This window comes from Sarcophilus harrisii, chromosome 4 (assembly GCF_902635505.1).
Source record: "Sarcophilus harrisii chromosome 4, mSarHar1.11, whole genome shotgun sequence".
Lineage (NCBI taxonomy): Eukaryota > Metazoa > Chordata > Mammalia > Dasyuromorphia > Dasyuridae > Sarcophilus > Sarcophilus harrisii.
The window spans coordinates 29,007,619-29,024,938 of record NC_045429.1 but is presented as its reverse complement, the minus strand read 5'-3'; the positions used below and the strand labels follow the sequence as shown (position 1 = coordinate 29,024,938).

The 17,320-nt window shown below is 61.2% G+C and overlaps 1 protein-coding gene across 1 annotated transcript in view; it reads left to right on the top strand.

The window, feature by feature from the left end:
* Positions 1-15,437, top strand: part of MAST2 (microtubule associated serine/threonine kinase 2) — a 113,279-nt gene extending 97,842 nt beyond the window's left edge. The window contains 17 exon segments of the mRNA XM_031969200.1: positions 1,257-1,318; positions 1,868-1,953; positions 2,300-2,508; positions 2,663-2,801; positions 3,050-3,182; positions 4,239-4,404; positions 4,534-4,635; positions 4,779-4,901; positions 6,364-6,473; positions 7,125-7,279; positions 7,364-7,626; positions 7,840-8,055; positions 8,220-8,446; positions 8,698-8,820; positions 10,314-10,450; positions 10,558-10,766; positions 10,933-15,437. Coding sequence (XP_031825060.1) covers positions 1,257-1,318; positions 1,868-1,953; positions 2,300-2,508; positions 2,663-2,801; positions 3,050-3,182; positions 4,239-4,404; positions 4,534-4,635; positions 4,779-4,901; positions 6,364-6,473; positions 7,125-7,279; positions 7,364-7,626; positions 7,840-8,055; positions 8,220-8,446; positions 8,698-8,820; positions 10,314-10,450; positions 10,558-10,766; positions 10,933-12,464 — 3,992 coding nt within the window. The 3' untranslated portion in view covers positions 12,465-15,437.
* The last annotated feature ends 1,883 nt before the right edge of the window (positions 15,438-17,320 follow it).

Below are 17,320 nucleotides of genomic sequence, written 5' to 3'. Positions count from 1 at the left end.
CTGGAAGTTGTCTAAAGGCTTGTGGAGGAGGAGATGGGACTGCACAGGCCAGGACAGATGTGGGCAGCCGAGGGCAAGCCGGGCCGGACCCGTGGTGATTCTGGGGCCCGGTCTGAGGGGACGAGTGCGCCCCCACCCTTTGACGTCCCTTGATGGTTCCGGGCAGCCTTCCCCCTTTCCTCAGTCTTGCTAGGCCGGGGGCCAGAGAGTGGGAGCAGTTGGCCTGGATGTTGAGGACAGCCGGAAATTGCAGGTTTTGTCCCTCGCTCCCAGGTGGGCCTGGTGTCTGGGCTCTGGTCCTGCCCTCGGGAGGTTGGCTGGCTTGGGGATGCTTGGGGCAGGGAGAGGAGGCCCCCATAAGAGTCCTCTTTCTTTCTTTCTTTTTTAAAGAACATTTCTTTCTTCTTTCTCTTCCTTTTTCCTCCATCCTCTTCCTCTTCCCCTTTTCTTTCTTTCTTTCTTTCTTTCTTTCTTTCTTTCTTTCTTTCTTTCTTTCTTTCTTTCTTTCTTTCTTTCTTTCTTTCTTTCTCTCTTTCTCTCTTTCTCTCTTTCTCTCTTTCTCTCTTTCTCTCTTTCTCTCTTTCTCTCTTTCTCTTTCTTTCTTCTTTCTCTCTCTCTTTCTTTCTTTCTTTCTCTTTCTCTCTCTCTCTCTCTCTCTCTCTCTCTCTCTCTCTCTCTATCTATCTATCTCTCTCTCACTATCTCTATCTATTTAACTCACTGTCAACAGATGTGTTCCTTCTACCTTTTAAAAGATTTTAAAGGTCTAGACTGGCCACCATTTAGAGTAGGAAGGGGCCTTAAGTAAATTGCCAGGGTCTCACAGCTGGGTCTGAGGTCTGACAAGGTCTAAAGTCTGACAAGGAGTCACCTTTGGAGTGGAAAGGGGCGAACCCCGCCAGCACCATGAGGGGAAGGCAGAAAAGGGGCCGTTTGCTCCCAAGGAAGTCAGGGCCCAGGCCTGTGGGTGACGGCGGGCCACTGAGTGAGGGACCACGGCAGCCAGGATGGCAGGAAATCTGGGGACTCGGGCCTGTGAGCTCGATCTCTGCTTCTCTGGGACGTGAGAAGGGAAACTCGAGCCGCCGTCCCCAGGGCCAGCCCCGTGACCTCAGCAGGTCCAGGCCGAGGGCTCCATCCAGACTGTTCTCCCACTGGCTGCTGGTGGGGAGGGCCCCAGGTTAGCTCTGGGGCAGCTTCCGTGTGGGGCTCACTCGTGAGCCACCCTCTCACTCCCGCCTGTGCCCTTTCCCCAGAAATGGCCCAGCTGAACAGCTACGACAGTCCAGACACTCCTGAGACTGACGACTCGGTTGAGGTAATGATCTCAGGGTGGTCCCGGCCTGGCCCAGTGAGGGGCGGGCGGGGGGCTAAGGGAAATGGCTTGTATTCCAGGCTGAGAGGCAAAGTGACTTGTCTGAAGCAGGAGTCCAGTGCAGATCCTCCCGCTGCCGAACGGTGTCTGGCTCCTGTGCTGGCCATGGGCCTAGGGCTAGAAGGCGGGCACTGCCACTGTGTCTGGTTGTGGCGGGGGAGACGGTGGGAGGGAGGGAGGGAGGGATTGGGTGAATGAATGAAGGCGTGAGCTTTATCCATCACTCCCGCGCCCAGAGCTCCCTGCCAGGCACAGAGTACAGTGTAAAGAGCCAGGCAGTTCCCTTTTTGGGGAGCTGCAGGTAGGGGGTACAGCTCCTAAAGGAGGGCCCGGCAAGGGCCTGGTTTAGGGAGGTGAGTGGCAGGTGGGTGGCAGGGATGTGGATCAGTGATGAAGGGGGTGGGGCAGCTCCCTGGGGCTCACCACCACTTGAAGCAGGTGATTGAAACAAACAAGTCCAAGTTTGCTCCATCTTTTCCTCTTCCGTCCCAGGGCCGCGGAGCCGTTTTGCAGGCCAAGAAGACACCGTCTGAGGAAGAGTTTGAGACAATCAAGCTGATCAGCAATGGCGCCTATGGGTAATGGGCCCTACCCCCGGCCTGGAGCAAGCCACCTAGCTTAGGGGGAGTGCTGCAGAGGGTCTCCCCGAGGCTGGTGGTGTCTTGGGGCCCGCCGGGAGCTCTGTCTGATGGACACTTCCCTTTCCAAAGCTCCCACCAACCCCCCTTTGATAAAACATCTTTAGGCATTTGCCTAACTGAGGCCTCAGCCCCCTCCCCAAGGCTTGTGACTCGCCTCCCTCCCCTCCCAGAGCCCCTCATCCCAAGGAGCTCCTGCCTCCTGGCCCTACCCTCTATCCTTGGAGGGGCATGGGGGGGGGGGGGGAGTGGCAGCCTCCTGCTGAGAGCTCGTTTCCCCTTGCAGGGCCGTGTTCCTGGTGCGCCACAGGTCCACCCGACAGCGCTTTGCCATGAAGAAGGTCAACAAGCAAAACCTCATCCTGCGCAACCAGATCCAGCAGGCGTTTGTGGAGCGCGACATCCTCACCTTCGCCGAGAACCCGTTTGTCGTCAGCATGTTCTGCTCCTTTGAGACCCGGCGCCACCTGTGCATGGTCATGGAATATGTGGAAGGTAGGGGGCCATGGTGGGCGGGCTGAGCCCGGGGGGGTGTCGTGGCGGACTCGCAGCTGCCCCTCTGCCCAGAGAACGCCAGGCGGGCTGTTCCCTGAGGGAGGTTCTTTGCCTCAGAGTGGGCACCTGAGCGGCTAGGGCGGTGTCATTGCAGGGGGGGACTGTGCCACGCTGCTGAAGAACATCGGGGCGCTGCCCGTCGACATGGCGCGCATGTACTTTGCTGAGACAGTGCTGGCGTTGGAGTACCTGCACAACTACGGCATCGTGCACCGGGACCTCAAGCCGGACAAGTAAGGAGCGGGGGACCATGGGAGGCAGCCCACCCACCCCGCCCCCGGCCTGCTGCTCCCGTGTAGCTGTCATGGGCCCCATGCTGCCTCTGCTGTGGCGGGGCCGACCCTGCGCTGACTCCTCCCGCACGCCCACGCTGGGAGCCGGTGCTAACTGCTGACTGGGGGTGTCTTGTGGGGGCTGCGCAGCGGGTGCCCACATGGGCATGGGGCCAGTGAAGGCCTAAGCCAGGCTGTTTTACTTCCAGCCTCCTGATAACATCCATGGGTCACATCAAACTGACTGACTTCGGGCTGTCCAAAATTGGCCTCATGAGCCTGACCACCAACCTGTACGAGGGCCACATCGAGAAGGACGCCCGCGAGTTCCTGGACAAGCAGGTGAGTGGGCCAGCCCTGTTCGGGGGCCAGAGCTTGGGGGGATGCCCACTGACCGACAGTGGCGAGGCAGGTGCCAGCTTGCAGGTCTGTGGGCAGGCGGGAAGTGGCCTCGGGGGGCTGCTGCGGGCTTCCTGAGTTCCGAGCTGGCGCTGCCCGGCTGGGGCACCGGGAGCTTGGGGCCGGGACCAACGTGAGATGTTCAGGGCTTCCCTGACCTCAACTCAAACCGTCTCGGAGAGGAAGGTTTTCAGCCATTTGCACACCAGCCGCTGCTCCAGCGGGCATCTGTCTGTACCTGGAGATTAGCTGAGCAGGCAAGAGGGCAGGAGATGCCAGGACAGTGCCATGTGGGGCAGGCTCGCCCTGTGCCCAGCCTGAAGCCAGAGTGGGAGGCCAGGGCTCGGAGTATGGAGGCGCTGGGAGGCCCGGGGTGCAGAGCATCATGGGAACATCCCATCACTGCATGTGTCCAGCAGGGGGGGGCCCTGTCTCCAACAAGGGATACCCACGGAGGAGGAGGAGGGGAGCACCTCAGGCGATGGTGGTGATAGTGAGGGCAGCAAGCAGGAGTCGGCTTGGAGTCTGGAGCCTGGTTCCGTGCAGGGACGGACTGCCCCTCCCCCTCTTCATCTTCTCCCCCGCTCCCACAGATACAGGCTTTGGGAGCTGGAGCCAGCTTAAGCACTTAGAGGTGCCTCAGATGGGGAAGGAGTTTGCCCACCACCCCTGGTGACTTTGAAGGAGAGCCAGAGTAGAACCCGGGTCCCCTCCCCAGAGTCCAGGCTCCGGCCCCAGGTTGGGGAGAGGATGTGGGCATTCCCACAATCTGCCGGGGATCATGGTTCTTGAGGCACCTGGGCTGGGCTGAGTGCCAGGTGCTTTGTCCTCCCAGGTGTGATTATCTCCCTCTTACAGGGGCCAGCCAGGGAGCGAGAGCCAAGACATTCGCTCACTGGGTGACGTGGGGAAAAACATGGACCTGCAGGCCCCATTTCCCCCATGGGTAAAGCAGACGTGATGTCACACGTGCTGAGCCACACCCTTCTTCCCTGCCAGGTGTGTGGGACCCCCGAGTACATCGCCCCCGAGGTGATCCTGAGACAGGGCTATGGGAAGCCGGTGGACTGGTGGGCCATGGGCATCATCCTCTACGAATTCCTCGTGGGCTGCGTCCCCTTCTTTGGGGACACCCCAGAGGAGCTCTTTGGACAAGTGATCAGTGGTAGGTGGTGGGCCAGGCCGCCCGGGAGGGGACGGGGATGGGGTAGAAGGCTGGGCTGCCTATCTGTGCAGCGGGCCAGGGAGAGCTCCCAGGATCCCCCTCCCGCTCTGACCATCCCCCCTCTCTCAGATGAGATTGCGTGGCCTGAGGGGGATGACGCCCTCCCTCCCGATGCCCAGGACCTCACCTCCAAGCTGCTGCACCAGAACCCCTTGGAGAGGATGGGCACAGGTAGGCGCACAGGATGAGGGCGTCCAAAGGAAGCGCTCAGGGCTGTGGGGGGGCCCGGCTGCAGCCCTGCTTTAGCACAGACCCTGTCCCCGAGGCTGAGGCTATGCTCTCCATGCCCTCCCTGCCCCCGTGCCCCTTGGCAGGCAGCGCCAGCGAGGTGAGGCAGCACCGCTTCTTCAAGGACCTGGACTGGACGGGCTTGCTGCGCCAGAAGGCTGAGTTCATCCCGCAGCTGGAGTCTGAGGACGACACGAGCTACTTCGACAGTAAGGGAGCAGGGCCCTGGGGCCGCCTGGAGTGGACTGATCCTGGTTCTTCCAGCCAGAGCCCGGGGTGGGGTGGGGGAGGGTCTTTCCCACTTTGCAGCCCAACCCCCACATCTTCTGCTCTTTCCAGCCCCATCGATAGAGGTCCAAAAATAAAGGTTGAGGATGAGGATGTAGTAAGTAGCATTCGTATAGCACTGTAGAATCGCCTGTCTGATCTTATTTGATCCTGTTATTCCCACTTTACAGCTGAGGAAGCTGAGTCAGAATGAAGCGATTTGCCCAGGGTGGGTCTGAAGCCTGGTCACGGTCCGGGCCGTCAGCGATGGTGGGCATGGCGCCCTTTGGGCCTCTTTCCCCTCCTTGCCCTTTCCCATCCTGGGCCTGAGGAGGTGGCCTGGGAGTGTCCCAGCCCAGGGCGGGCGCGGGGCTCTCTCCCCCTTCTGGGGAAGCTCTCGGCCCTCGGGGAACCCCCAGAACCGCTTGTGGACCATAGCTGGTTAGGATGGCGCTTCCTTGCACTTGGTCCCTCCCTCTGGGGGCGCCAGAGACCATCCTCATCCTCCCAGTCCAATGATTCCTGTCCCCGTGATCATGGGATCTGTCACTGGAGAATTGACATCTGGCCAGTGCACCCAGAAAAGGGGTGTAGCCGACCCTGAAAGGCTCCCCCTGAGAGCGGCCTTCCTCGGCTTCTCGGGGATCTATGTCCTGGGGAGCCTCGGGGGCCAGACCTCCTGCTTTCTGCAGAGTGGGCGCCCCCAGGTCCTTGGGCAGATCCTCGTGGCCTGGGCAGGGGGCTGGTCAGGACCGTGGTGCATCCTCTGGATGGTCCCTGGCTTTTCAGTGCTACAGAATTGACCCCCATAGTGTAAGACTTGCCACTGACTGTCTTTCTCCGTCCACCTGGTTCTCGGGAGCCTGCCTGGGCTCGCCATGGGCTTGGCCCCCTCTCCAGGCAGACGTTCTGGGCACCGGGCTCAGTGGCTCCTGACCCGCTGGCCCTTTGTTTGTAACCGTGCCCTCGCCCTTCCTGACCCTGCTGCCAGGATGGCGTTCCTCGGGGCCCACGCGGGCCACATGCTCTCCCCATCCTGGGTGGGGCCTCAGCCGCTCAGCAGCTCGGGGATGTCTTGTCCGGAGCAGCCATTGTTAGAGCCAGGACGGGTCTGACTCTGCAGGCCTGGGCACCAGACCACCTCCTCTCCCTGTAGCTACTTGGGACACTGGCCCCACTTTTTGCTTGACCCCTGCTTCCTCTGCCCATCCCATGCGAGTGCAGCATAGTGCCTGGCCGGGTACCTTGGGTAGTCAGACCCCTAACCTTCCGGAAGGTTCCTTGGTGGTGGTGGTGGGGGTCACTTGTTTGCAACAGGAGGTGACAAGGTCAGAGGCCAGAGGGCCCGGCCCCCCTCAGGCCCTGCCTCCAGCATTGCCTCACGTGCCCCTGTGTCTGTCCCAGCCCGCTCAGAACGTTACCGACACATGGACTCAGAGGATGAGGATGACCCCAACGACGACGACCACGTGGAAATCCGTCAATTCTCTTCCTGCTCCCCAAGGTTTAGCAAGGTGAGGGGGTCTGAGGCTGCTCATCCAGGACGAGCAGGAGACGGGCAGGAAGGGGAGCCCGAAGGCAGAGCCGGAGGGGAGAGGAAGGACTGGGGGGGACCCTGTCAGGCTGCAGGCTGCGCCTGGAACTCTTAGGAGTCTGTGGAGGCCGGCCTGTTCTTGTACTTGGGGGCTCCAGGGAGCACATTGCTTTCCCCACCAATGAACTACAGTGCCCCTCCGTGAGGCTTCCGTGCCCATGGCTGCCCTTCTTCACCCTCTCCTCCACTGCGGGAGGGATGTTCCCTCCCCCCAAACCTCCTACCTTAGTGACCCGGAAGCTCGAGCTCCTGTCCCAGCATCTTCTCAGCTGGACTGTGGCCCCCTCTTTGTGGTCTTGCTCCTTGGCTTGAGCAGCTTCCTTGGAATCCCCCATCCTCGTGTCCTGGGGTCAGTCCCGTGGCCCCTCCACCTTGGCTGCCCCTGGCTTGAGCTGTGAGCCATGGGCCTCGTCTCTGGGTCCCTGGGAGGTGTCAACACACCCGGGACTCCCTAGACCGCCTCTCCCCCTCCCCCTTCCTAGCAGAATAGGGGGGCCCCTGCCCGGGCCGGGCTGTGCCAGCTTCCCGCCCCCCACCTCAGTCTGTGCCCTTCCCCTCCTGCCCGCCGCAGGTGTACAGCAGCCTGGAGAGGCTCTCCCTTCTCGAAGAGCGCAGGACCCCGCCTCCCACCAAACGCAGCCTCAGTGAGGAGAAGGAGGACAGGCTGGACGGGCTCAGCGGCCTCAAGGGCAAGGACCGGGGCTGGGTGATCGGCTCCCCCGAGATGTGAGTGCGGGCCCGACGGGGAGTGGGCGCTGGGGTGCTCGGCCCTTGGTGCCCGGGGGCATCAGGCTCCGTTTCTCCTTACAGATTGCGTAAGCGGCTGTCGGTGTCTGAGTCCTCCCACACGGAGAGCGACTCCAGCCCCCCCCTCGGGGTACGGCGGCGCTGTTCGGGGCTGCTGGACGCCCCCCGCTTCCCAGATGCGGCCGATGAGGCAGGCGGCAGCCCCCAGCAGAGCCAGCAGCTGGCAGAAGCCACGGCCTTTCTGACTCTGCAGCCCCGAGAGGGCGGCCCCGGGCCCGCCACGGAGCAGCCGGGAGAGCGGAAGGCGCAGGGGGACAAGGAGCCAGGTCTGGTGCCTCCTCCCTCGGGCTCTGGGGGGGTGGGGCCCCTGGCAGAGAGGGTGGCAGGGGATTAGAAGCAGAGCTTAGCAGAATTCTCCTGAGACACTTGGGAGGGGGATCCTGGGGTCTTGGGGTCCCATTCTCCGCCCAGCAGCTCTGGAATCCCACCTGACCAGGGGTCGACAGGTGTTCTGATCTTTCCCTGTGGCCACCCTGCAGGTGGGAGTCCCGGGAGCGTGTGTGCCCAGCAAGGCCGCCGGAATAGCCACGAGGGCCTGGAGAGCTCCACGCCCAAGGCCATCAGCGACCTGGCTGTGCGGCGGGCGCGCCACCGGCTGCTGTCCGGGGAGGCTGGAGACAAGCGCTCGCCCAGGCCCGCCAACAAGGTCATCAAGTCCGCCTCCGCCACGGCCCTGTCCCTCCTCATCCCCTCAGGTGATTCTTCCCGCACCTGTGGCTGCGGCCGTGGCTGCCGAGATGCTGTGTCTGTGGGGGGGATGTGGGGGGGCCCGGGGCAGCCGCCGGTGGGTGCCAGGTGTGCGTCAGGCAGGGAGGTGCAGGGCCGGGCAGGGCGGCAACTTACTGTGTTTCTGCTCCAGATCACCATGGATGCTCCCCCTTGGCCAGCCCAATGTCCCCCCACTCTCAGTCATCCAATCCCTCGTCCCGGGACTCCTCCCCAAGCAGAGACTTCTCTCCGGCCATCAGCAACCCGAAGCCCCCCATCGTCATTCACCGAGCTGCCAAGAAGTACGGCTTCACCCTGAGGGCCATCCGCGTCTACATGGGGGACACCGATGTTTACACTGTGCAGCACATGGTTTGGGTATGTCTGCGGGGCAGCGGGGGTGGGCGCTCCTAGGCCCTAGAGCCTGCCTGCCCGGCCCAGCCGCCCGCCCCCGGACAGCGGTGTCTGCTGGTCCGGGACCTCCACCCACGGTCTCTTCCCCGACTGTCCCCAGCCGGCCTGTCCTTGTCCCCAGAGTGGCCCGGGCCTCCTCAGTCCTCCCAGGCCGTCCGCGGGCCTCCTGGAGGATGAGGCGGGAGGGCTCAGAGCTGGTCTTTCCTTGGAGGCAGCACGTGGAGGACGGGGGCCCGGCCAGCGAGGCGGGCCTGCGGGAAGGAGATCTCATCACACATGTCAATGGCGAGCCTGTGCATGGGCTGGTGCACACTGAGGTGGTGGAGCTGATCCTGAAGGTGAGCAAGGGCCTCGTCTGGAGCCGGCCTTGGTGGGGAGGTGCTGTGGGGCTTTGGGGGGTGGGGGGCGGGGATGGGCTGACTGTATTTTGGCCCACAGAATCCTCCCTTTCCTTCCTCTGAACCCTTCGAAATCTGCTTTCTGTGAATCAGCTGAGAGACTGTGTGTGAGAGAGAGCCGGCCAGACGTCTCTGGCTGAGCCGGGCTTTTTTCCAGGGGGGTTTATCGACTTCCCGAACCCTCTGAGGGAGCTTCAGAGCCTCCCTGAGGGCCCCGGGCACTCCGTGTGTCCCCCGGGAAGGAGGCTGCTCTTCGCGCTTTGGGGAGACGGGGGGCTCGGCATAGCTTGGGCTCGGCTCCTGTCTGGTGCTTGCTGTCCCCCTTCTGTCTTTAGGAGGACAGATTCTCCCCTAGCACAAATCCCTTCCTCCTCTGGAGACCTTGGGGCTTCTGCTAAAGGAGGAAGAAGGGTTGGGGGCAGGTGTCATTGTCCCGAAAGTCTGGCCCGGAGCCAGGGAGTCTCTCGCACCCACCCCTCATGGGACTGTTGCTTACGCCCGCACCTTGTGCTCAGGCCCCATGGGAACGGTGGCTGCCCCTCCCAGGGTCATCATCTTTTGGGTGGTCCCTGGTGCCCCCCCTGCCCTCCCACATGCTTTGCCGTGCACGTCCTCCCTCCCCCAGAGCTTCCCCTTCCGTTGCCCAGGCCCTCCTGGAGCTTGGTTCCTGCCGCAGGACCTGACCAGCCCTTGCTGGCGGCCCTAGCTCCAAGAGCCACGTAGAACCGCTCGAGGTTCCCCCCAGCTGCCCCCTTGTGAACTTGGGGGGTCTTGGCTCCTGCTCTGGTCTTCCTTCTCTGTGGCCACAGGCTGGGGGCCGTGCCTCCCCCCTCTTGGGAGTCCTCCCGGTCTTGACTTCTCCTTGTGGCACTCGCTGGCCTTGGTTGAGTGTCCTCCCTCCGGCCGAGTCTCTGGGCCGCTGCTGGGAGCCCCGGGCTACGGCCCCCTCTTACCAGGTCAGCTTTCCTCCTTGGCACATTTTGCCTGGGGTGAGGAGAGCACCAGCTGGGCCCGCCTGGCTCCCTCTGGCACTGGTGCGTTCCGTTGCATGCCCAGAAGCCCACCCTCATCAGCCCGACTCCCCCTCAGACTGGACATGGCCCGAGCTCCCTGGCTCCTCCAGCTGCTTCTCGTTCCCTTCCCCTCCTGGCCCCCACTGTGGTTCCCAGAATGCTCCAGGTCCATGTCTCTGTCACAGGATGCCCTTGTGTGCCTGGGGGCGATGGCTCCCCATGTCAGGAGGCAGCCAGGGGCAGGGCCCCGGGGGACACCGGGCTGCTGCTCTCTGGGTGGGACTTTGGGCCCCTCAGTTTCTCCTGCATAGTGAAGGGGTGGGATTAGATCATCTCCGAGGCTCCCCCAGCTCTGGCCCAGAAGTTGGGGGCTTCTTCCCTTTGGCTGCCGCCACCTGACTTGCCACTGGTGCCCAGCAGAGCGGGAACAAGGTGTCCATCTCGACAACACCCTTTGAGAACACGTCGATCCGAGTGGGACCCGCCCGCAAAGGCAGCCACAGGTCCAAGATGGCCCGAAGAGACCGGAGGAGCAGGGCCAAGGATGGGCCCGAGAGGTGAGTCTGCTGTCCCCGGGCGCTCAGGCGCGTGAGCCACCCCTGGGCCCTCTCCCCAGGCGGGAGTCCCGCTGCCCGGCGCCTGCAGCCCGTGATGCTTCTCTCAGCAGCAGGAAGAGGGGCTCCCTGTTCCGGAAGATCACCAAGCAGGCTTCCTTCCTGCACACGAGCCGCAGCCTGTCGTCGCTGAGCCGCTCTCTGTCCTCTGGGGAGAGCGGGCCCGGCTCCCCCACCCATGGCCATGGCCACGGCCACAACCTGGCCCCGCGGTCTCCCACCCAGGGCTACCGAGGAGCCCCCGAGGCCTTGCACTCAGGTACGTGTGGTCTGGACCTCCCCCCAGGGGCCCCCGGCCCAGACGGTCCCTTTGTGGAGTCAGGGCGGCCGGCAGAGCTCCCGTAGTAGACCCTTGGGAGGGGGGGCCTCCCCTGGACCCTCCCGTTCCCAGGGCTCTGATTTTCTCTCTCATTCACTCTCTGAAGTAGGTGGAAATTCTTCCCAGAGCAGCTCACCCAGCTCTAGCGTCCCCAACTCTCCAGCCAGCTCCGGCCACATCCGGCCCAGCTCCCTGCACGGTCTGGCCCCCAAGCTGCAGCGGCAGTACCGCTCGCCCCGGCGCAAGTCGGCAGGCAGCATCCCCCTCTCCCCGCTGGCGCACACTCCGTCGCCCACGCCCCAGGCCACCTCCCCCCAGCGCTCCCCATCTCCTCTGCCGGGCCACGCCCTGACCGGCAGCCCCGCAGCCTTCCCCGGGAAGCTGCACTCCTCCCCGCCCCTGGGCCGGCAGATCTCGAGGCCCAAAAGCGCTGAGCCGCCGCGCTCCCCGCTCCTGAAGAGGGTGCAGTCGGCTGAGAAGCTGGGGGCGGCCCTGGGGGCCTCGGAGAAGAAGCTGTCCGCCTCGCGCAAGCCGAGCCTGGACCTGCCCCCCTGTGAGGTCAGGAAGGAGCTGGGGCTGCCCGGTGAGCCGGGGGAAAAGGCCCCCCTGCCCAAGGCGGCCTCCCGGAGCCTGGGCACCATTCGGCACGACCGGGCGGAGCGACGGGAGGCCCTGCAGAAGCAGGAGGCCATCCGCGAGGTGGACTCCTCCGAGGATGAGGAAGACACGGATGACGACGGCTCCGAGAACAGCCAGGATGGACGAGGACAGGGGCCCTGCCGGGCCCTGCCCCAGCTGGCCCCCGAGGGAGGGCCCCCAGGCAAATTCCTGCCGGCTCACCAGGCCCAAGAGAGTGCCAAAGAAAGCGCCCGCGTGCCCCAGGACCCACGGGGCAGGGCTCAGCCTCCCACATCCACCCCCGGGACTCCCGTGAGGACACTGGCCGATGAAGCTGCCCCGGGTACCCTGGCACGGCTGGGGTCCGACCAGCGCCAGGCCCTGGGGGCCCAGGGCTCTCTCCAGGCCGCCTCGGGTGCTGAGGGTCCTCGGGGCGCAGCCTCCACGGAGCCCACACTCCTCCAAGGTGATGGGCAGGCCCAGCCCTGTCCCAAGCCAGCACTTACAGCACTTTGTCCTTGGCTGTCAGGGGGCCCCCTCCCTTGCCCTGGTCCACATCCGAAGCAGAAGCAGGCCCCCGGGAGCGGCTTGGGCCCCGTCCAGCTCCGACCTCTGCCCCTGCAGGTGCCCACCCTGACTGAGGGTGGGCACGGCTGGGATGCAGCCTCGTCCCAGGCCACCATGAGCCTTCAGCCGGGATCCAAGCTAGAGGGCTCCTCCAAGCCTGGCCAGCCCCAGGCCCCCCAGCTCACCAGCCCTTCCCAGCCCCTCGCCTACATGACCCCCAGCCCCAGCCCCGCCCCTTGCCCACCTTGGGAGCCCAAGTGCCCCTGGGCAGAGAAGGAGGAACTAGCTTTGGGGAGCACCAAGGTGCCTGACGCTGCCGGGGACAGCAAGCAGGCCCCCCAGTGCAAAGGGCACCTGCAGCCCCCCGGGCGGGAAGAGACTGTGCCGCCAAGAGCCCTGCACGAGCCCCATGACTGTGCCCTGGTGCACGACGACCTTCTGAGAAGAACGTAGCTGCCGGCCTGGGCCCCGACCCCCCGTATAATATATGCTCATGGAAACGCCTGCTGTGCCGCTATCTCTGTGCCGCCCTGGGCCCGGGGAGCGTCTGTCCCCACTTATGTCGCTGTCTCCGGAGCCGGGCTTGGGGCTGCGGTCTCGTCCCCCCTCCTCTCCCAGGCACAGGCAGGGCCACCCAGGGGGTGCCGGGGGATGGGTGTCTCCCAAGGGCCCCACGGGGGGAGGGAGGCCGCGGCCTCTCATTGGGCCCGCTCCTCGGAGGGCAGACACGGGGTGGGGAAGAAGGTGCTGGGGGGAGATGGTCTTCCCGACCTCCGTTTGTGTCTCAAGGTGAGCCTCAAGGGAAGTGGAGCTGAGATGGTGCCAGGGGTCTGAGGGCCCCAGCTGCCTTGGCAAGAGCTGCCATTGGTCCGGGGGTCCGGGCTGAAATGGAGCTGCCTCTGAGAAGTTGCTCCCTAGGGAGGCCTGGAAATAAGGAGGGTTGGCAGCCAGGGGGCGCTTCTGGGCGAGCCGCTGCTTGTGGAGCACAGGGCTCTGCTGTATGTCCTGGGCCTGGCGCCGACCGCCTCCCCTCCTGCCCCTTCTGCCTTCTGTGAAATCTTTGTTCTCCCTTAATATGCAAGCGAGGCCTCCTGTGGCCCTGGTGCTGCCGCCGAGGAGGTGGAGAAGGTGGGGTGAGGGCAAGTGGAGGACAGGAGGCCTTGGGGGCTCTCAAGTCGGGACCCCCGAGTAGCTAGAGGCCTGGAAGTGTCCCCGGTGGGCCGAAAGGCAGGCCGGGAATCAGCCCTCAGGGCTGCGGCAAACCGGCGAGAGCCGGCTAGGACTCTGGAATTGCAGGAGGGGCAAGGGGCTGCCCAGGGGTCCAGCTTTGCCGAGGCCTTGACAGGCCTTACAGAGAACGGGGGAGGGCTGCTACACACATGAAATGCCTGGGATGGGAGCCCTGTCCCCACCGAGCTTAGCAGCTGAGTGAGAAGCACCCACCCCAGCTGCGCAGCCAGGGAGCTTCTCGGGACAGTCAGAGGCCCCTCGAGAGGTCACCACCTCCCTCTCCAGGGCCCCCTGGGGCCCTGCCCCCCATCCCCGCCCTGCACCTCCAGGGCTGCGGAAAAAAATCCATGAGAGGAGCTTCCGGCCCATACTCCTCCTTTTCCCTGCACCACTTGAGCACGCGCCCAGAACGTGGGCATCTGCAGCGGAGGAGCAGCGCCATCTGGGCACCAGCTCCACTCAGCTTGTCCCACCCTGACCCCTACACATTCGCCATGGGAGGGTCATCCACAGGCTAGTTCTGTCCAGGGTTCTGGAGGGGCCGTCCGCTTAATGGCCATCCAAGGTGGCCAGGGGCTCCGTCTCCCCAATTCCAAACCAGGGCCTCCGCCACCGGGGCACCTTTTGCATTTATCTGGGGCCCTGCTCCGTACAGACACAGGGATAATGCGGTCCTGCCCCAAAGGGGGCTCCCTATCGATTGGGGAAAGCACCATGTTCAGACCAAGTTCAAGGTTTGGGGGGAGAGGCATAAGAGTTTGTGATGGAAGGAGGTGCTTGAGTCTTGGAAAAGGGGTTCCATGAGGCAAAGGTGAAAAGGGGGGCAGTTTGTGCAAAAGCGGGAGGTCCTGATGGCTTGGTGCGCTCAGCCGGGTGGCCGAGGGCAGGGGGAGGGCCTGCTGCTGTGGACCCCTGGGGATGAGGGAGAAAATCAGACGGGCACTTGGGTATCAGGGTTAATCACTCGGTAGTCTCTTTTTTTCAGTAGTGATACTTGAGATTGGGGCGGCTAGGTGGTGCAATGGGTAGAGCACTGGCCCTGGAGTCTACTCTGGCCCCAAACTCTAGCTGTGTGACTCTGGGCAAGTCACTTAACCCCGACTGCCTCCACGAAATGATAGTAATACTTGAGATTGTGCATTCTCTGCTGCTATCTTGGGGTCCTCCAGGTCTCCGGAGAGCCCAGCCCCCTTTCTCCGGGGCCCATGAGGTTTGATCCCACCTCTCTCTGGGTTCTGGACCATCCCTTTGCACGGTCCATGGGGCATCTCCATGTCCTTGGTGAAAGAGGATGTTTCTTACAGAAACACGGAGCCAGGGGTGGCTTCAGGTGGGGCAGGAGGCCGGGCCCAGCCATCATGGCACAGCGGCTCCTGGCCAGAGACAGCTGGCTCGCGGGCATTGTGGAGCCCACGAGCGAACCGGGATGGATGGGACCACGGGCCCCTCTGTGCTTCGCCCCCCCCCAAGTCTTCTGCTCAATGGCCCGCAAAGTTCTTCAAGCTCGTGGTTCTCCCAAGCGGCCGGGCTCCTGATCTGGGGTCGAGGGTGACCACCAGCACTGAGGGGAGGCATGCTCTCCGGACACTGCTGTGGGGGCTGGCACTCGGGCGGCTGTCATTGTGCACTTCCCCCAACATCCCCCAGCTTCCCTTTTGCCCCTGCACTGTGCTAACGCTAAAAGCAGGACATTCTCTGCCTCCCAAGGGACACCTTCCACCCTCTTTAGGACGGAATCCTTTGGTCTCATCTGTCAAGTACTGTGTCCACTTTTCCGGGCCTTGGGGTTCGTAGCCGCCCTAAGCACGTTTGCCTGGCCTCTCTGGAGGCATTTCTTGTGAGGTCCCAGTGCCACTGCCCCGAGCTGGGACCAGAAAGAATCGCCAAACCCAGGCGGCTGATTTTCCCTCCTCTCTCGTCTCAGTAGTTTGCTCTTGAGCTCATTTCTGTATGGTGGTAGTAGCTTAATATGTAATTAGATTATCCCCCAGAATGGCAAATCAGCTGGGTGGCCAGTGTGACCTGGTGCTACGGAGTAGTTTGGAGTAGTGTGTAAATTCCTCCCAAAAAGCTGTGATTGTGGAACCCCCTCATTTATGCGCTCCCCGACGAGTGAGTGTGGACGGGGACTTCAGCAAGAGGTGCAGGTCCCTCTGTGGATTTATGTATCTTCAAATAAATGTGTTTTACTTGTAACCGTGTTGGATTATTTTTAGTTTTTTCCAATTACATAGTTTTCAACCTTTACTTTTGGAAGATTTTGAGTTCCAAATCTTTCTCTCCCTCCCTTCCCTTCCCCGTCCCCAAGACAGCAAGCAATCTGATCCAGGTTATACATAAACAATCATTTTCAACATTTTCATATTAGTCGAATCGGGAAACAAAACTCGGAACAAAAGAGAAAAAACCCAAAGGTGACAATGGTCTGCTTCTGTCCACGTTCTGTCTCCATAATTTTCTCTCTGGACGGGGACGGCACTTTCCGTCCCAAGTCTATGGGAATTGTCTTGGATCCTTTTGCTGAAAAGAGCTAAGTCTAGCATAATTGATTCTCGTAGATTGTGCTGTCGCTGTATAGAGTGTTCTGGTTTTGCTCACTTCACTCAGTATCAGTTCACGTAAGCCCAGGCTTTTCTGAAATCAGCCTCTGATAGAAAGGGAGCTGAATTATCATTTTTAAGTTATGTTAAACTCTCAAATAATTTTGAGAAATGACTTTTTGGGGGAGTGATATGGATCCCCCAAAAAGGATAGGAGAGTAATTTTTTTTTTTTCAGAAAACAGCATTTAGGTCAATGTTTATTAATGGGACAAGCTGGATTAAACATAGATCTCTGGGGAAGGGTCCTCCTAGAACTGCCAGTTAACGAATAGCAGATTTTTAATGATTGCAAAGGTGTAATGTTGCCATTCTGATAGCCTACAGAGGAGCAAAATGACTTTTAGAGATGTACCAAGGACTCAGCTGCTTTCCTTTCCCTGTCATGGGCCCATCAGAAGTGAGTCAGGGAACAGAAGACCAGGCTTCAAATCCCAAACCTCACCATTTGCCAAGAGATGACATTATAAGCAATGAATTAAAATTCAGCCTCAAGTACTAACTGGGTGATTCCAGACAAGTTACTTTACTTCCATCTGCTTTGATTTTCCCAATCTGTAAAATAGAAATAATGTTAAACACTGAGTTTTTGTGAGGACCAAATTTTGTTTTGCTATTATTGTTTTTTTCTTTCTCATTTTTTTCCTTTTAAATTCTTTTTTATTATAGCTTTTTATTGACAGAACATATGCATGGGTAGTTTTTCAACATTGTCCCTCGAGGATCAAATTTGTAAAAGACTTCACAAACCTGAAAACTAAGTGCTAGATATTTTTATCAACAGATCTCCACTCTCACATCTGTATCCTAGTCCAATCTTTTATTGTATCTCTTCTGGACTATTGTGTTCGTCTCCTAATGGCTCTGTCCACCCCAACTGCCCACCCTTTCCAGCTTTCCTAGTACACCCAAATTGATATTCCTACAGACAGATTTGGACACGGATCCCCATCTCTATAAATTACTCGGTAGCTCCCTGTGGCCTCTGGAATAAAACAGGCTCCTCTTCCAGGTACTCGAGGCCTCCGCAGTCTGGCTCCCTTCTGTTTCCATCTGAACATCCGAACAAGTGGACGCCGCTCCCATCAGTTGCCACTAAAAGGCAGAGGGCTGCAGTCTTGGCGTAAGCCACAAGGTGGCAGTCCGAGTCCACGTTGCTCCAGCTCCTGCAGGCTGCAGCCTCCCAGGAAGACAAACTGGCCCCCGTCCGGCCCCTTCTAGTCCTGCCCCATTAGTGCCTGGTTTGGGTCTGGGTGAAGGGTCTGAATGTAAGTGCCCTTGTCCCGATCTTCCCAATTTTACTCGAGTCCAAAAGATGGCTCAGCCATTCGCAGCCCAGAGAAGGGGGCCCCAGAACTTCACCCGTGGGACTGGTAAATGCCTGACAACCGGCTCTGCAGGCGGGGGAGGGGGCATGTGTCCGCAATAGCCTGTTAAATGTGAACGGCAGCAGGAACATCTCCCCCATCTCCCTCAATCT